Source organism: Monodelphis domestica, chromosome 4, assembly GCF_027887165.1.
Source record: "Monodelphis domestica isolate mMonDom1 chromosome 4, mMonDom1.pri, whole genome shotgun sequence".
NCBI classification, from domain to species: Eukaryota; Metazoa; Chordata; class Mammalia; order Didelphimorphia; family Didelphidae; genus Monodelphis; species Monodelphis domestica.
The window spans coordinates 425,105,683-425,125,734 of NC_077230.1; the positions used below are offsets into that span (position 1 = coordinate 425,105,683).

Genomic DNA, 20,052 nt, shown 5'->3' on the forward strand with positions numbered 1-20,052 from the left:
AGGAAATCTTAGAAAAATTAGAGTTGATAGATATATGGAGAAAAATGAATAGAGATAAAAAGGAATACACCTTCTTTTCAGCAGCACATGGCACATTCACAAAGATTGACCATACACTAGGTCATAAAAACATGGCATACAAATGCAGAAAAAACAGAAATAATTAATGCAACCTTTTCAGATCATTAGGCAATAAAAATAATGATCAGTAAGGGTACACGGAAAGGAAAATTAAAAATCAATTGGAAATTAAATATGATGAACCAAAATCGGTTCAAGAACAAATCATAGAAACAATTAATAATTTCATTGAAGAAAATTACAATGGTGATACACCCTTTAAAACCTTATGGGATGCAGCCAAAGCAGTACTCAGAGGAAAATTCATATCCCTGAGTGTGTATATTAACAAATTAGGGAGGGCAGAAATCAATGAATTGGACATGCAAATCAAAAAAACTTGAAACTGAACAAATTAAGAACCCCCAGAAGAAAACCAAATTAGAAATCCTAAAAATTAAGGGAGAAACTAATAAAATTGAAAGTGATAGAACTATTAAACTAATAAATAAGACAAGAAGCTGGTACTTTGAAAAAACAAACAAAATAGACAAAGTATTGGTCATTATAATTTTTAAAAGGAGCGAAGAAAAGCAAATTAACAGTATCATAGATGAAAAGGGGGACCTTACCTCCAATGAAGAGGAAATTAAGGCAATTATTAAAAACTTCTTTGCCCAAATATATGTCAATAAATATGCCAATCTAGGCAATATGTATGAATATTTACAAAAATATAAATTTCCAAGTCTAATAGAAGACATAATAGAATTCTTAAATAATCCCATATTAGAAAAAAAAAATCCAACAGGTCATAAAAGAACTCCCTAAGAAAAAATCCCCAGGGTCTGATGGATTAACAAGTGAATTCTATCAAACATTCAAAGAACAGCTAATCCCAATACAATCAATTTGACATAATAAGCAAAGAGGGAGTTCTACCAAATTCCTTTTATGACACAAACATGGTAATGATTCCAAAGCCAGGCAAGTCAAAAACAGAGAAAGAGAACTACAGACCAATCTCTCTAATTCATAGCTGTGCTCTTTGTGGTGGCAAAAAAACTGGAAAATGAGGGGATGCCATTCAATTGGGGAATGGCTAAACAAATTATGGTATATGTTGGTGATGGAATACTATTGTGCTCAATGGAATAATCAAATGGAGGTATTCCATGGAGACTGGGATGACCTCCAGGAAGTGATGCAAAGTGAGAGCCAGAACCAGGAGAAAATTGTACACAGAGACTGATACACTGTGGTACAATCGAACGTAATGGACTTCTCCATTAGTGTCAATGCAATGTCCTTGAACAACCTGCAGGAATCAAGGAGAAAAAAACACTACCCTCAAGTAAAGGACAAATGGTGGGAATAAAAACACCAAGGAAAGGCAACAGATTGACTACAGGGATGGAGAGGATATGATTGAGGAAAGACTCTGAATGAACACCCTAATGCAAAACCAATAACATGGAAATGAGTTCAGATAGAGGACACATGGGATACCCAGAGGGATCACACATAGCCATTGGGAGTGGTGCTGGGATAGGGTGGGAGGAAAAGAAAATGGTCTTTGTTTCTAATGAATAATGTTTAAAAATGACCAAATAAAATAATGTTTTAAAAAAAGATCAAAATCCAGGTATCTACTCCCAAACTCAATGAGCCTATCCTTGAATCTGGAGGGTGTCTCATCATCTGTTTGCTTAATTTTTTCAAATCATGTCCATCTATCTATGTTTTTAGAGCAAGCTCTCATTGCAGCTAGAATGGCCTCCCTACAACGATATAATTGTAAATAGTATTCAGATTTGTTATAATCCCTTTCAGGATCCAGCAATGGCCACTGTACTGCATTGAGCCCCCAGACATTATTGACAGGAGAAATTATTTTATTTTTCTCACGTTCCATTAGGAAAGCCTGGAGTAGATTTTCAATGTCTTTGTAAGATGGATTATAGTGAAAAAATACATTAGCCATCTTTTTTGTTACCACAAAGGGATCTACTTCATGAGTGGGGATGTTTCATGTCAATTCATTTATATCTTGTAAAGTAAAACGCATATTCTAGCTTAGGGTCACCACATCCCCATTGTAACCTATTTCAGGTACTTCCCTTAAGAGGTAAAGAAATTAATTTTAATTGGGTAGGGTGAGTCAGCTTGGGGAGGAACAATTTTCTTAGAAGGACAAGATTTCCTTGGGGCTAGAATTGATAATGGGGTGGGAGAAAGAACATGAGAAGATGGAATTTCAGAAGAAGGATCAGGGGAAGTAAGGTTAGTCAAGAGTTGCAGAGCATGAGAGGGGTAGTTCTGCAGCTGAGATGTATGAGAGAGGTCTTTTGTCTCTATTTTGGGGAAAGGATTTTCCTCTCTTAGTGGATCAGGAACAGGCTTGTAAAAATCAAACATGTTTTGGATGTGATCAGTATTTGCTATCTGACCATGTAAGAAGTATTCGAAATTGTACAATTGAATTTGCTTTTCTTTCTGCATTTCAGCTTCATTTTTTTGTATGGTAGCATTTTTTGTCACAATAATGAGGAATAGAAAAATAAAATTACCTGAGAGCATAAGGATTGGGAGGCATTCTGAAAACCTTTAAAGTTGCTAGTTGTTCAAAAGCCAGAAAATTTTCATGTAGAGTAGCATCCATTTTAAAAATTTTATTATGTATATATATATATATATATATATATATATATATATTTCTTAAATTGATTATAAATCTGGTTTTCATCAGTAGATGGCACTACTGGATAGGGATTAAAGTCAGGGTGTGAAAATTAAAGGTAATGGTGTGGTCCCTTTAAGGATATCACACCTTGATTTGATTAACTCCATGGTTGGAGGGTGGGAGAGGAAACCTTTTGTTGGAGGCTAAGTATAGGAGGGGCAATGGGAAACAGCTGACTTCCCCCTCAGGATGAAAAGCTTCCAGGAAGCAGCTTCCAGGCTGCTTTTTTGAATGGCCAGGGGTAATAAAAAGGTTTTATTAATTATTTTTTACCTTATTTGGACTGTAAAAGCCTCTTAGGATAAAAAAGATCTGTTTTTTGTTTATTGTTGTTGTTACTTTAACCCTACTCTTCCTGATTTAACTCCACAGGTTTTACTTCTCACTTAAGTTTACCTCTAGAAACACTGGGATTTGGGAAAAAAAAAAATCAATTTTCAGGTGTAAAAAAAAGCTAAAACTTTCTTAATTTTTGCTTAATAATCACTTTTTAATACAAAAATAAACTGCAGTTATATTTTGTTAAGTTTTGTTTTCTCAGAGATTTCAGGCTGAGAGATGAAATTCTGTTTGGGCAGAGCAGGATTACTTTCTATCTTGAAAAGGAGTGAAAGCTTTTCCCCAGATTTTTTCCCTCACAGCTAATTAAGAAAGCATCTATTTGCTGCCAGTAAGGCAGGTGAAAGACAGAATCCTCCCCATGTTGAAAACTTTTGGGTCTACTATTTTGGGTTGTTTGAGAGAGGGGGGTTGGGAACAGTTTCCCCAGGTGAGGCCTTAAGGCCCAGCAACTAAAATTAAAAATGGCTGTGCTATATTTATTCTTAAAGGGGGAAAGAGAAAGAAAGAAAAAATTGAACTGCAGCTAATTTGTGTAGACTCAAATTAAGCTATTTAAGGCTGACATAGAGATAGTCACAAAAGTAAAGGAAAAGGCAAGGAAACTAGAAATATTGAGGATATTTCATCACAACTGACTTGGTTAGCCAAATAAATGTAAGGGGGAAAAGGGATTATTTATATAAAATGGTTGGACTGGATAATTTAATATATGGTCACCAGAATTTATATTAATTGCAAAGAGATTTATTTACAAATATAGTGAAGTAAGAAAATCAGAGTGAATATAGGTTAAGATATCTAACTTAAGCATTAAGTAATTTACCCTTGGCACCTGGCTCAATCTGGACAGGGGGGTTTAGTCCTTAACCTCATCAAAGCCAAGGACCTGGGGAAGTCTCTATCAAGAGGTAAGCCTCTCCTGAGGTGTTTTTTTTTCTTCAGAAAATCTAGCAGTTAAGAGTCAGCTTTTCACTCACCACACATGTCAGTCCAAAGGAAGAGATTTTAGTTTTTCTTTAAAAAAGTTTGTTTAATTAGTCAATCCAGAGCATTACTCGGTTACAAGAATTATATTCTTTCCCCTCCCCTCCCCTAACCTCTTCCCATAGCCAACACACAATTCCACTAGGTTTTACATGTGTCCTTGATCAAATCCTATTTTCATGTTATTGATGTTTGCACTAGGATGATCATTTAGAGTCTACATCCCCAATCCTATCCCCCTCGACCCATGTAATCAAGCAGTTGATTTTCTTCTGTGTTTTTGCTCCCACAGTTTTTCCTCTGAATGTGGATAGTGTTCTTTCTCATAAATCCCTCTAAGTTGTTCAGGATCACTGCATTGCCACTAATGGAGAAGTCCATTACATTCAATTGTACCATGATGTATCAGTCTCTGTGTACAATGTTCTCCTGGTTCTGCTCCTCTCATTCTGCATCAATTCCTGGAGGTTCTTCCAGTTCCCATGGAATTCCTCCATTTGATTATTCCATTGAGCACAATAGTATTCCATCATCAACATATACCACAATTTGTTTAGCCATTCCCCAATTGGAGGGCATCCCCTCATTTTCCAATTTTTAGCCACCACAAAGAGCACAGCTATGAATATTCTTGTACAAGTCTTTTTCCTTATTATCTCTTTGGGGTACAAACCCAGAAGTGCTATGGTTGGATCAAAGGGAAGGCAGTCTTTTAGAGCCTTTGGGCATAGTTCCAAATTGAACTCCATAATGGTTGGATCAATTCATAACTCCACCAGCAATGCATTAATGTCCCAATTTTGCCATGTCCCCTCCAACATTCATTACTTTCCTTTGCTGTCATGTTAGCCAGTCTGCTAGGTGTGAGGTGATACCTCAGAGTTGTTTTGATTTATCCTTTTGGGGACACCTTAGATAGGAGTGAAAACTAAACTTCTATTTTTTTCCTTTCACTTTTTTACGTTCTCTGATTTAATAAACAGAGGATTTTAATACAAATTCATTTCTGATTCTTGTAGAATATTCTATTGTTCTATTTTGGACATTTTCATTTGGTATCATGCACATTTGATAATTACTTATTTTGTAATATTGGTATGAAATTTGGTAACACCAAGTCTTTACAGAGTCACAGACACAGATATGTAGATGTATACACATATATTTATATACATATATATTTATATGTAAGCACATGCATATGCCATTTCATATATGCTCATATGTACATATATACACATAAATATATGCACATACATTCATATACCTATAATGGTGGTACACACCTTTAATCCCTTCTACTTGGACAGACTGACTGAAGTTTGTGGACCTCTTGAGCTCAGGAACTCTAGGCAGCAGTAGAGTTAACATTTACTAATTTCCATACCAACCTGGTTAACCCTTAGAAGGGCAGGGAGTGGACAGAGTGATGGTGAGGGAGTATTACACTGCCTATCAAGGGACAACTTGATCAAGTTCATAATTGGAGGTAGCCAAATTTTCCATGATGATCAATGACAAATTTGTCCCATTAATGTCCACTGTCCATCCAGTTTGGGCAAAGTATGGGGCACCAAGTCTCCTCCATCCCATTTAGAATAAAGCTTTGCTTAAAGGATCTCCCCTGGAGTTAACTGTGACAGGGGAAATCATGAGCCAGAGAGTGTAAGAAAAGCCAATTCCCTTCTTTGGGGTCAGGCTCCCAAGAGAACACTGCCATTCTGGTCCTAGAAGAGAACTCTCCTTTGGGAAGCATCAGGAGAAGTTGTCATCCTTTGGGTTTTGGGTAACATATTTATAGAAGGGATGTAGAAAGAATTTGACCAGTCAGACTTGGAGTGAGTTTTTAAAGGGAAGTAATGAAGTTACAAGGGTAAGAAGAAGATGGATTTGTCATTTCTGCTCTATAGCCAAGGTGGGGAAACAAAGGTGCATGTAAAGCAGGTGTTGTATAGATGGGGGCACACAGTGTGCCCCTCTGCCCTCATTATACCAGTGCTAACTACTCTGAACAGGCTGCCAAGACTGGGAGAAGGGACAGGCAGCTTAGTCTGGCCTGAAAAAATCCCCTGTAGCATCTCTCCTTTGAAACAAAATCTCTAGTCCTGATCTCTGTGCTCAGCTCTTCTTGTCCCTTGAATCCACTTGGATGTCTCCACCTGGACAGTTTCTTTTTTTTTTTTGAATAATTTTTGATATTTTTATTGATGCCTTTTGCTTTCATACCATTCATTTTGGAATATCTTCTTTCCCATAGCCCAGCCAGTGAACTATTCCTAATGACAATGATTTCAAAAGAAAGAGAAAAAGAAATTCAATAAACCAGCCAACACATTGACTTTGCCTGCATGGAATATTACTCACTTCTGAAAAGAAGTGCATTTCTTTACTTGGGAGGCTTTGCCTGCCTCAAGTCTCTCCCCACTTTGATTTATGTTCTAGCCTGCTGCCCACCCATCTACTCAACTAAGGAAGTCGTTGAGTTCATAAATTCCACTGGCTCCCTATCATCTGTGCTCCCCCACTAGTATTTTTACAGCCTATGTCCCACCACATACCCTTTGATAACACTGGCCTCCTGGTTGCTCTACAAAAAGATGATCCATTTCTCAGGTGCCAGCATTCTCTCTGGCTATATTCAAATATTCATTCTCTGTGTTGTGCGTCAAGGCCGCGGTGCCATTGTCTATGATGTTGCTGGTGCTATTGATAGAAATATTGGGGTACAACAAGGTCTTCTCTGTAGAAAGACAAAGAGAGAGAGAGGTGGCTAAGTAACTGGCCTATATCTTCTTCACCAGGCCACCTCTTCAGGAAAAAGAAAACACCAGAAGCCCAACAGGAAACATTTCTGTTACAGACATACAGGGGTGGGTCCTAACATTGTGGAGAGAAGGATGCCTCATGGTTCAATAGTTGTTCCAATAAGGCAGATAAGCAGAAATCATTGGGGAGGGAGTGCTATGTCTTGGATTATCCTACCTCCAGAGAGGTCCCAGGAGGTACACAAAATAGTGACTGAGATGGGGAGGGAAGTAGGAAATGAATGAACATTTATTAGGGATCTAATATATACCCACCATATGGTAGGTGTTACACCAATGCTATTATTTTTATTATTATCATCCTCATTATTATGATTCCTAATACTACCAGGCACTATGTTATTACTGTGGGAGTGGGGGATCTTATTCTTTCCACTTAAGAGTTCAGGAAACAGAGTCAGACAGAGGTTAAGTGACTTGGCCAGGATCATACAGTAAGTGTCTGAGACCAAATGAGAACTTGGATATTCCAGAGTCCAGTCCCTGTGTCCTCCCTATCTACTTTGGCTCCTTGCTGCCTCTCATCAACCATCTCATTTGAATCCAGTGATTTTTAATCTGATATCTATTAATTTATTTTGTAAAAACAAAGGCTGGTAACTTTATTTTAGTAGAATTGGGTTTCTTTGAAATTTTATGGATTTTACTTTGTGTATGTAATTAAAGCATCCTTCTTCTGAGAAGAGGTTCCTGGGCAATGACAGCCTGAGTGCCTGAAAGCTCTCTGGCACAAAAGGGAAGCCCTTATGCTCCCATGCTTCTTTGCTCACCACCTATACCCTTAACAAGTACTTCAAACTGTTCTCCTTAACCATTGTTCTAGGAAGTAGTTAGAACACATATTATTCTTTTCTAAGGCCTTGTTTATGCTTCCTTATATATCACTCACCTACTCTGGGTCTCAGTTTCCCCATCTGTAAAATGAGGGAGCTGGAATAGCTGCATTCTAGGTCCCTTTCAGCTCCAAACATGAAACATCCTGCAGGATCCTTCCATTCTATTTACAAAATGAAGCCCAAAGAGGCTGATGTAGGTGATCAGACAGTGAATGACTTTTCTTGTTCTAGGACCAGAACTCTTTCCCTCTTTACCTGATGGTCCTTGTGAGCCTTTCTCAGAACAGAGCAGCCTAGATCTCCATCTGGACGGGACTTCAGCATCATCTAACATACCCCTTATTTCCTGATGAGAAAAATGGGACTCCCAGGGCCTGAGTGATGCATATGAAGCCCACTGGATACCCTAAACCCCATAACTGCAGCCAGGCTTCCTTCAGCATAACCCAAGTCTCTCTCAACAGGATGTTGTCTCCCTCTGATTGGCAGAAGGACAGAACAGAGTTACCTTACTTTTGGTTCTCCCTTCCCAAAATGGCTTCAAGGAGGTACCCTGCAGGCCCCCAAGGAACTTCACTGGCACATCTAATCTTCTTATTTCCAAACAAAATGCCCTCGCATTGTTGGGTTCCCTTTTGGATGGTGGTAGCAGCATCCCTTCCACAAATCTCCCCTGAGCGAGCTTCATAGTGCAGGTGTCTCATGGGGAAACCTAGCACATTAGTAGTACCCTACTGGGAGTGAGAGGACCTGTGCTTCCTTGAGTTCCTGGAACATTTTAACCCTATCTACTCTCCCTGATAAAACGAGAGTATATTTGTAAAGAGCTTAGCATGGTGTCTGGCACAAAGTAGCCACTTGATCCCTTCCTCCTCCCCTCTAGCCAAGCTTTTTATACTTTCTTTGGCCAATTGAGGACACGATAGTCTATAATAGATGTACTGTGTTGCAGGAGAGATTTTGCAACATCCTCTAAGAGCTAAGTGGCCTTGGCTGTGATGAGATCCAGGTAAGTCAACAGCCTAGCACTGTCTCAGTAACAAAGTACAAAAGCTGGCAGAGGGTCTGGTCCAAGCTCCTAGAAATGTGAAGGATAGTGGAGGATGATAGGCCAGAGAAGGAGGCCACCCAATGCAATTAGTGCTGCAAAGGAGGAGTTTGGCAAAGTAAGTTAGACTAAGTCCCAGATGTGGGTACAGCTTGCTGAGAACCATTTTGGTTTCTCTTCCCCATTCAGGGAGACAGACTATGAGAGAATTAAACCAGATTAGAAACTTTGATCTACCCTGAAGATGTTCTGATGAACAGGAAATAGACGAGAGCCCCGATGAGAACCACTACAGCCAGGAATCCAATCACAAGGCCAATAATGGCCCCTCCAGAGAGTGTATGAGCCTCCTTTTCTGTTGTGGACAGAGAAGAGAAAAAGCAACTGTGAGTGTTCTTTTGTGGTCCCAGACACAAAAAGTGCCTAGCACTTGTGTTCTTTGCCTGGCGCTCCATAAATACTTAAAAAATTCTCATTGATTAATGAAGCTGACTTGGCCATTGTTCCTCAGAGCCCAGGTATCCCCTTGGAGACACTGGAATATAGGGCAAACACATAAAACTTAATCTCTGAACTTCTGATTTTCTCCCCACACAGAACCCTCTGCCCTTCTCTATTCTGTTTATGGAAGCATTAACCTTCCAGGCACCCAGATTCAAATTGAATACCCTTTGACTTTCTTTTTCCTTCAAACCTCATATCTAATCAATTGCTATGATATTTTCTCTAATGTTTGCATTATTTGTGTTGATTCTACCTGAACAGTATTTCTCATATCTTCCCCATTTTCTCAGTTTTTACTCCAGATCATCTCATCTCTTCTAAATTATGGCAATAATTTTCTTTTTTTTTCTTTTAAACATTATTTTATTTGGTCATTTTCAAACATTCATTAGAAAAAAAGATCATTTTCTTTTTCTCCCCCCTCCCACCACCCCTCCCAATGGCGATGCGTGATTCCTCTGGGTATCACAGGCATCCTCAGTCCGAACTCTTTTCCATGTTGTTGGTATTTTCATTAAGGTGTTCATTTAGTCTCTCCTCTGTCATATCCCCTCTACCCCTGTAGTCAAGCTGTTGCCTTTCCTTGGTGTTTTTACTCCCACCATTTGTCCTCTGTTTTAGGGTAGTGTTTTTTTTCTCCTTGATCCCTGTGGATTGTTCAGGGACATTGCATTGCCATTAATGGAGAAGTCCATTATGTTTGATTGTACCACAGTGTATCAGTCTCTGTGTACAATGTTCTCCTGACTCTGCTCCTTTCACTCTGCATCACTTCCTGGAGGTTGTTCTAGTTTCCATGGAATTCCTCCACTTAATTATTCCTTTGAGCACAATAGTATTCCATCACCAACATATGCCACAGTTTGTTCAGTCATTCCCCAATTGAAGGGCATCCCCTCATTTTCCAATTTTTGGCCACCACAAAGAGCACTGCTATGAATATTCTTGTACAAGACTTTTTCCTTATTATCTCTTTGGGGTACAAACCCAGCAGTGCTATGGCTGGATCAAAGGGCAGACAGTCTTTTATCACCCTTTGGGCATAGTTCCAAATTGCCCTCCAGAATGGTTGAATCAATTCACAAATCCACCAAAAATGAATTAATGTCCCAACTTTGCCACATCCCCTCCAACATTCATTACTTTCCTTTGCTGTCATGTTAACCAATCTGCTAGGTGTGAGGTGATACCTCAGAGTTGTTTTGATGTGCATATTTCTGATTATCAGAGATTTAGAGCACTTTTTCATGTGCTTATTAATAGTTTTGATTTCTTTGGCTGAGAACTGCCTGTTCATGTCCCTTGCCCATTTATCAATTGGAGAATGGCTTGATTTTTTGTACAATTGATTTAGCTCTTTATAAATTTGAGAAATTAGACCTTTGTCAGAGGTTTTTGTTATGAAGATCGTTTCCCAGTTTGTTGCTTCCCTTCTAATTTTGGTTACATTGGCTTTGTTTGTACAAAAACTTTTTAATTTGATGTAATCAAAATTATTTATTTTACATTTTGTGACTCTGTCTATGTCTTGCTTGGTTTTAAAATCTTTCCCTTCCCAAAGGTCTGACATGTATACTATTCTGTGTTCACCTAATTTACTTATAGTTTCCTTCTTTATGTTCAAGTCATTTACCCATTCTGAGTTTATCTTCGTGTAGGGTGTGAGGTGTTGATCCAAACCTAATCTCTCCCACACGGTCTTCCAGTTTTCCCAGCAATTTTTGTCAAATAGTAGATTTTTGTCCCCAAAACTGGAGTCTTTGGGTTTGTCATACACTGTCTTGCTGAGGTGACAGTTTATTCCACTGATCCTCCTATCTGTCACTTAGCCAGTACCAAATTGTTTTGATGACCACTGTTTTATAGTATAGTTTGAGATTTGGGACTGCAAGGTCACCTTCCTTTGTATTTTTTTTCATTATTTCCTTAGATAGCCTTGATCCTTTGTTCTTCCAAATGAACTTTGTTATGTTTTTTTTTTCTAATTCAGTAAAGAAAATTTCTGTAAATTCAATGGGTATATTGAACTAAATAGATAGATAAGTTTGGGTAGGATGGTCATTTTTATTATATTGGCTCATCCTACCCATGGGCAGTTAATGTTTTTCCAATTGCTCAAGTCTAGTTTTAGTTGTATGGAGAGATGGCAATAATTTTCTGACCAGTGTTCCTGGCTCTAGTCTCTCACGTTTCTGATTCATACTTCTTATTGCTGTCCCAGTCCAACCTTCCTTGAATGCCATTTTGATGGTGAAATTTCTCATTGCAAAAACCTTTAAATGAGTTTGTCACATCTATTCCTAAAAGGCAGTGCACTGTAGCAGAAAGAACTCTGCATTTGAAATCTGGAGAGGTAGATTAAAATCCTGTCCTTGTCACTTGCTAAGTGTGGGATCTTGGCAAGTTCCTTTTCTTCTTTGGATATCAATTTTCCAATTTAGAAAATGAAGTTATATGGGCTAGATGAACCATCTATATGTAACAGTAACCTCAGCTTTAAATCCTATGAACTTTCCATTCTCTTCTTCCCCACTACTCTGGCCAAATTCAAGTCTTGTTTTTTTCCATCTAAATTTTTGGAAGATTCTCTTTACTGGTCTTCTTATCTCTAATCTTCTATTTCATATCTTTCCTCTTTGTGTTTCAAGTGCTCCATGAGCTGTTCTTTTAAAAATCTCTACCTTCCATGTTAGAATCAATACTGTGTATTGGTTCCTAGTCCATGTTTTGTTTATTGATGATAATGATAACCATTTGCTATAGGATGGGTTAAGGGTTGCTAATGGAAACTGGGCCACTTTCTCTGGATAAGAGGAGAAATAATAAACCAGGCTTTTAGAATTTTCTATTCAATAATCACCAGAGATCCATTTTATCCAACTTTTATAAAATTCTATGGAAGTTCTTAACTTCTTTTTCTTTTTTAGGACAATAGTTTGTTGTCCAGGTCTGAAAGGGTCCCTTAAGGTCCCTTGTTATTGTGCTTTTACTGTCACAGAATTTGTTTCATTTTTCCTTTAGTATTGAACTGTTATACCATATGGTGCATATTCATTGTTATATGGATACAATAATTTATTGTTTTTGGTACTGAAAGAAGCAAATGTTGACTTAGTATTTTATGTTTAATCCTATGGCTCAATCCTGCATTATAAATTTTATTATACTCTGTAAGTTTTTCAATTCACTGATCATATTCTGTATTCTGTGTAACCAACCCAAGCTTCTTCTTTGTCTCTGAGAGAAGCCAATAAGTTAAAAAATTCAGCCTTCTTTTCTGAACCTGGATGTATAAGTTATAATTCTCCCATAATCAGTTAATTAACGAGTAACTTAGAGCTTGGCTTTAGAAGTACAATTCTAATTGTTATGTCAGCAACACTTGCATACCATTCCTGAAAAGTGAAGCTTTTTTTGTCATGTAACTTTAGACTCTTTGAAATGAGATTATATATGAGGGTGCCATCCTTAAGAATCAGACTAAGTTGACCATAACCTCATCCCTTTAAACTTCAGGTGGTCTTAGTTTGTGCCCAGGTGCTTTTGAGTCTGATGCTCCAGTCTGATATCAAGTACCTCGAGAGGCAGCTGGACCATGAAAAGTCACAAAAGCATTCCTTAGAGACTGAGAGAGGTGATCCTGGTCCCACGTGTGCTGTCTGCCTTATTCTTAATGTAAGCATCATGAGTTCTCAGTCGTATGATGTTGCCAGTTCCATAACCAATGATATGTTTTTTGTTCTTTGTTCTATGCTTATAAAATTGTAATGAATCCTCAATTTAGAGTCTTTTGGATATTTGAGATGTCAAGAGACCTGCTTTATTGGTTTATAGATCCCAACTAGTAAATAATAACTTTGTTTGGAGAAGCCTGCCTCAATCTGTCTTTCTTGTTAAATTTCACATAGTACCTTTTAGCAAAACATAGTTTCTCCACTTATTTAAAAACAATTAATACATTTTTGCTGTTAGATTGTCTCAAATCAAGATTGCTGCTACCCTGTTGCTTTTTTTAGTACAACTGATGCATAATAGATTTTGCTCAAGCCCTTTATGTTTCTAATTTAAAACCCCCACAAAACTTTACCTTCTGTTTAAAATTGATACTAATTGATGTTTCCAAGGCAGAAGAGTGATAAGGACTACACAATTGAGGTACAGTGACTTGACTTGGGACACACAATGAGGGAGTATCTGAGGCCACACTTGAACCTAAGTCCTCTTGAGCTGAAAAAGGCAATCAGGCTCTATGAGCCCAATTTCCAAGAGTTGGTGGTATAGGGTTTAGCATAGCTGCCTTCCAAGCAGTTGACCCCATCAACTTGGCCCTCTAAGCACTATGCTATCTAACTTTCCCTTTAATCTATGTTATTATCTTCCCTTTTGTGGCTAAAATAATCTAATTTACATTTATGTATGAGTTAATCTACTTTATATCCTAATTATAAAAAGTGTGTATTTCTTTCCTCTTGCTATCATATTTTTTTCCTCTCTTTCCTCACTGTTCCTCTATAAATAAGTCTGTTTCATTAACAACCAATTTCCCCATGTTTTGTTGGGTATACTATTCTTGGTTGTAAGCCTATATTTTTGCCTTTTGGAGTATTATATTCCAATATTCCCACTCATTTATGGTGATAGCTGCCAAATTTTGTGGGATCATTACTGTTACTATTTCAGGACCCCCCTTGTTCTAAGCAATCTACCCTGGTTACTTAGCTGCAACCCTTAGACTCAGAAAGGGGGTAAAACACCATCTTGATGTTCACTCTTCAGGCCCAGAACTGCTTTCATCCCTCTGCACAAGTTCCCTCCTTAGCAGGCACTGATTCCAAAGCTCAGGTTGTATATCTGCCAGTGGGCTCCTCTTCCTGCTCCCCAAACCATTTCAGGCTCATCTCAGAGGTATCCAAGATCACGTATTCCCCAACTCCTAATTCAGTCTCATTTTCTTGTCACTTTTCTGGTTAACTTATGGTCCCAGACTTTGATCTTTATAAATGCTCTGATCTGGGCTGGAAAAGTGACTCATTGTGACTCAAGTGACTCATGTTGAAAAGAATCCTCTTTTCTACTTGATCTTTTACTCTTTCTAGACCTTTATTGGAGTGGTTGTGCTAGAGTTCTGGGTTGGAGAGCTGATTTCTACTCTTCCTTCTGCTACTATGCCTGGTCTTTCAACGATTATATTCTACAAAGGTACTTATATACCTACTCCAGACTACTCACAGCTCCCTTACCTAAATTCTACATTCTCAGCACCTCAGCTAGAAGCTGAGGCTGGTTTTGCCTGGAATTCAGGAGTGGAAAAAGTAACTTCAGAGTCCTCAGATTTTTACCCATCTGGGTAGTTTGGACCCAGCCATAGATGAATCAGAAATGTGATAATGGTCACTTTCAACCAAAGTCTGACCTTTAGTGTCATGTTTAGTTTCACTGGTCTTACCCAGTGTTGATGAATGACATATGCCAGCTAGATGTGTATGATCATCTTTAATCTCTGCTAATAAGACTTTGGGGCCTTCCTATGATCTACCAATTATTTCTTGGTGTTCTTAGCCTGGCCTTCAAGTCCCTTCACAAAATGACGGTCACCCTCAGTAATACTTCTCCTGGCCATGCACTGTCTCCTCAGTTTGCATTGCTCTATTTTCTGCACGTGGACAAACACTACATTTTCCCACATCTGAATCTTGGCTTGGCCTACGTATTCTTAGAAGTAGAATATTCCCTTTCCTCTCCTTTGGCCTATTGAATTCTTCCCCATTTTTAAAACCCATACTTTAGAAGAGTTTATCAAGTGATAGCTGTTCTTTGAAATCTCACATTGTTTGTTCTACCCACCCTCCAAGTAGAATGAATTTCTTCCAAGGTTTCCAATAATACTTTATTTGCAGCCATGATCTAAATATGCTGGATCATGTAATATATGAATATGTAATATTGTATAATATTGTGTGTCAATTACCTGCATTGGAGGCCCATCCTTCTACTACCTCGTAAGGTCCTTGAAAGTAAGAATGGAGTCTCAGCCACACCTTTAATTTCCCTCAGTGCCTAGCACAGTGCTCTGCACAATGTTGGCAAAATGAAGATGTTCTTGAATGTGTACATGACTGTTTCTAAGATTATTATAGGAGAAAAAGAGGTCAGTCTCCATTTCTACCAAGGACAAGATAGAAGGAAATGAACTGGCATTCACTATAAGTCTGACCACATTGCCTAGAGTCAGGTTCCTTTTTTTAACATGATTTTTCCCAAATCATCATGAAAAGTTGCCCACTTAAGGGGGCCTGAATGCCTCCTGCTGGGGCCAATCCAAGAAAATTATGCTCTGAGGGAAGGGAGAGATGACTTACCAATCACCCTGACTCTGATGTTTTTAGAGATTGTTGCATTTACCACGTCGTTTATTGCTATACACGTATATGTTCCTGCATGATCCCAAGATGCTCGGTAGATCGTGTAATTATTTCCTGAATTTACAGCTATAGAAGAACCATTGATTTGCCATGTATACTGGGCCGGTGGTTCAGAAGTAGCCTGACACCCTAAAGTCAGATTCTCCTTTAATGTGACCTCAATCTGTCCATTAACAGAGTTTGGAAAAATCTTGATTTTCTCTGGTCCATCTATGAAAAAATGAAAAAATGAAATGTTAGTCATTGTTAGAGAAAGGATTGGGAGAGGGAGGAGATTCAGAGTCACTCACAGCAGACAACCAGGTTGAATAAGGGACTTCTATAGACAAGGAATGGATCCCATATTTCACAACGATAGGCTCCACTGTCTTCTCTCTTTGCAGGCGTTATGGTGAGGGTCTGGTCAAAGTTAGAGAGAGTCATCCTGTCATTGAGGACCATTCTCTTATTCTTGTAGTACCACCAAATATCTGGTAAATCGTAACCCTCTGTGTTGCACGTCAAGATCGCGGTGCCATTCTCTATGACAAAACCAGTGTTGTTGATTTTGCTGGGACTCAACAGGTTCTCTGCAGAAAGTCAAAGAGGAGAGAGAGGTGGCTGAGTGACTGGCCTATATCTTCTTCACCAGGCCCCCTCTTCAGGAAAAACAAAACACCAGAAGCCCAACTGGAAACATTTCTGTTACAGACATCCAGGGGTCGGTGCTGACATTCTCGGGAAAAGGATGCCTCATGGTTCAACAGCTGTGACAATATGGCAGATGAGCAGAAAGCACTGAGGAGGGAATGCTGTGTGTCTTGGACTATTCGACCTCCAGAGATTTCCCAGGAGGTACACAATCTAGAGACTGAGATGGGGAGGAGAGTAGCGAATAAGAATTCATTAGGTATCTATTATATGCCCAGCATATGGTAAGTGTTACACCAATGCTATTATTTTTATTATTATCATCCTCATTATTGTGATTCCTAATACTACCAGGCACTATGTTATTACTGTGGGAGTGGGGGATCTTATTCTTTCCACTTAAGAGTTCAGGAAACAGAGTCAGACAGAGGTTAAGTGACTTGGCCAGGATCACACAGTAAGTGTCTAAGACCAAATGAGAACTTGGATATTCCTGAATCCAGTCCCTGTGTCCTCCCTATCTACTTTGGCTCCTTGCTGCCTCTCATCACCCATCTCATTTGAATCCAGTGATTTTTAATCTGATATCTATTAATTTATTTTGTAAAAACAAAGGCTGGTAACTTTATTTTAGTAGAATTGGGTTTCTTTGAAATTTTATGGATTTTACTTTGTGTATGTAATTAAAGCATCCTTCTTCTGAGAAGACGTTCCTGGACAATGACAGCCTGAGTGTCTGATGGCTCTCTGGCACAAAAGAGAAGCCCTTCTGCTCCCATCATTCTCTGCTCACCACCTATCCTCTTAACAAGTACTTCAAAATGTAAATAGCTTCTCCCTAACCATTGTTTCTGGAAGTGATTAGCATACATATTTCTCTTTTCTAAGGCCTTGTTACTGCTTCCATATGTGGACACTCAGCTCCTCTGGGTCTCAGTTTCCTCATCTGCAAAATGAGGGAGCTGGAATAGCTGCATTCTAAGTCCATTTCATCTCCAAACATGAGACACCTTGCAGTATGCTCCCATTCTACTTACAAAAGGAAGCCCAAAGAGGCTGATGTGGGTGGTCAGACAGTGAATGACTTTTCTTGTTCCAGGACCCGAGCTCTTTCCCTCTTTGCTTGATGATCCTTGTGGGCCTTTCTCAGAACAGGTGTTGAAGGCTTAGGGCTGGCAGAGACCAGAGGAGCCTAGATCTCCATCTGGACGGGACATCAATATCATCTAACATACCCCTTATTTTCTGATGAGAAAAATGGGAGACTCCCAGGGCCTGAGTGATGCATACAAAGTCCAATGGATGCCCTAAACCCCATAACTGAGGTCAGGCTCCCTTCAGCATAACCCAAGGTCTCTCTTGATGGGATGTCGTCTCCCTCTGATTGGCAGAAGGACAGAAAAGAGTCATTTTCATTTGGGTTCTCCCTTCTCAAAATGGCTTCAAAGAGGTACCCTGCAGGCCCCCAAGGAGCTTCACTGGCACACCCAGTCTTCCCTTTTGGATGGTGGTGGCAGCATCCCTTCCACAAACCTCCCCTGGGGGTTCTTCAAAGTGTAGGTGTCTCATGGGGAAACCTAGGACATTAGCAGTACCCTACTGGGGGAGGGAGGACCTTGTGTTTCCTTGGGGTCCCAGAACATTTTAACCCTATCCACTGTCCCTGATAAAAGGAGAGGATATTTGTAAAGAGCTTAGCATGGTGTCTGGCACAAAGTAGCCACTTGATCCCTTCCTTCTCCCCTCTAGCCAAGCTTTTTTTTTTCCTTTCTTTGGCCAGCTGAGGACATGGTAGTCTATAATAGGTTTACTCTGTTGCAGGAGAGATTTTACAGCATTCTCTAAGGGCTAAGTGGTCTTGGCTGAGATGGTACCCAGGTGGACCAACAGCCTAGCACTGTCTCAGCAACAAAGTACCAGAGCTGGCAGAGGGCATCTGGTCCCAGATACCACAGCATGTCTGATCCGTGGTCATTCAGCCTCTGCTTATCCATGACTGTCAGTTGTGTGGCCTCTTTCCCCCTCTGGACAGCTCAGCTTCTGAGCGATTTCCTTGGCTGTGCTGACATTGGCTTCCCTACAACCTGGCCCCTCCAGTCCTAGCTCTTCCCACTGGGACCATATACAGAAATGCAGACCTGCTTCCACCCAACGGCCCTGCAGGTTCTTCAGAAGGCTTCTTTCCTGCTTGATCTCAACCCTCCCTCAATCAGTTCCTTCAGCCAGAACTGTGAGTTGCAACAGGATCCTCGAATGTTTCTTTAGCTGTGATTTGTAGGTTTTCCTCCACCCTCTATATTTCTCTGCCCTTCTGCCTTAACTAAATAGACATCATGAATTTGTGAGCCTGAGAAAATCTAATCTCCTTGTGGCCAAGCCTGGGTGATGAGTCTCTGCTCACTTGGCAAAGGGCAGCTCTTTCATGATGGCTACACCAGCCTCCTGGGGTCTCCCTTGCCATAGCCTGTATAAGAGAGCTCCGGGTTTCCTTCCTGGCTAATTGAGACAGTGACAGTTAGACACATGGATGAGGGATTCTCTACCTCCATCTTAACCTGCAGTGCCCGGAAGTGCATATAGCATCAGTTCCAGGGGTGTCCTGGCCTTCCTGGAGCACAGAAGGACCCCTGCTTCCCTAGCTCACTCCAGACAGCAAGTTAGCTTTTAGGTTAATCAGTCCTAAAAGTTTTCAACTGCCCTGTTACCATGCCAACTGATATTAAGTTTGTGGTTCTCTCAGGCATCCCCAACGTCTCTTTTGCAATCTACCATGGCATTAAAAGTCTGTCTCCAATTTCCTTTTTTTTTTTTAAATCAACTATCCCTCCTTATTTCAACTGTTTTCCTATGGCAGGGTGACCAGTTTCTGCCCCATCAAGGCCAATACTTATTTATGTTTTGGACTTTTTGTACTCAAGGGAAGGACTTGATATCAATCCCCAATAACATTCATCTTACTACATTTAATCTACTGTGACAGCTTGCTGCACTGCCTCTGGATCCTATCTGCTTCTACCATCCATATTGTCCCAGAAAAATTACCAAAGATTTGTATAAGTTGATGCAGAATGGAGTGAGTAAAACCAAGAGGGGAATTTATACAATAACAACAATGTTCCCAAAGCAAACAACTTTGTAAGACTTGGGACCTCTGATCGCTGCAGTGACCAACCAGAACTGCAGAAGCCCCAGGATGATATAAGTTTCTCCCTTCCTACAAAAGCTGGAGACTTCCTATGAAATCAGCTTCCTCACTTCAGAAATGGGATGGATTCAGTGTTTATGTTGCAACAGATATTATTTGAGCATGGGTAATAAGATTTCCTTGATTGTCCATACATGTCACAAGGATTTTCTTTTTCTTTAGTGGGATGGATGAGAAGGACAGAAAATAGGTTTTGGTTAATTGGAAAATTTTGAATTAAGGAACACTTCATTTCAACCACAGGTATGAAATATATTGCCCAGAACACCCCCAGGCTGAACAGGATGAAAAAGTAATTCGGAAATATTTACCAAAAGATAATACAGTAATACACAGATATCTTAAATTAAAAATTAAAATGTGGGCTTTAGGCTTTAGGGATTTTGGCCAACAAAAAGTCATCCATCCTCTAAGGTATATACTGTTGGTGTCTGACTTTCCCAAGGACACTTT

At 39.5% G+C, this 20,052-nt stretch overlaps 2 protein-coding genes across 2 annotated transcripts in view; both read right to left on the minus strand.

Moving 5' to 3' along the window:
* The window catches only part of LOC103092368 (uncharacterized), a 1,666,349-nt gene that overhangs the window by 811,543 nt on the left and 834,754 nt on the right, over positions 1 to 20,052 (minus strand). The window lies entirely within an intron of this gene.
* The window catches only part of LOC107652289 (carcinoembryonic antigen-related cell adhesion molecule 5-like), a 135,080-nt gene continuing 120,987 nt past the window's right edge, over positions 5,960 to 20,052 (minus strand). Inside the window, exons 10-14 of the mRNA XM_056825347.1 lie at positions 16,055 to 16,333; positions 15,702 to 15,974; positions 9,076 to 9,193; positions 6,688 to 6,869; positions 5,960 to 6,405 (exon numbers count right to left, since the gene is read on the minus strand). Of these exons, the coding sequence (XP_056681325.1) occupies positions 6,833 to 6,869; positions 9,076 to 9,193; positions 15,702 to 15,974; positions 16,055 to 16,333 (707 nt within the window). The 3' untranslated portion in view covers positions 5,960 to 6,405; positions 6,688 to 6,832. The remainder of the gene's footprint in view (positions 6,406 to 6,687; positions 6,870 to 9,075; positions 9,194 to 15,701; positions 15,975 to 16,054; positions 16,334 to 20,052) is intronic.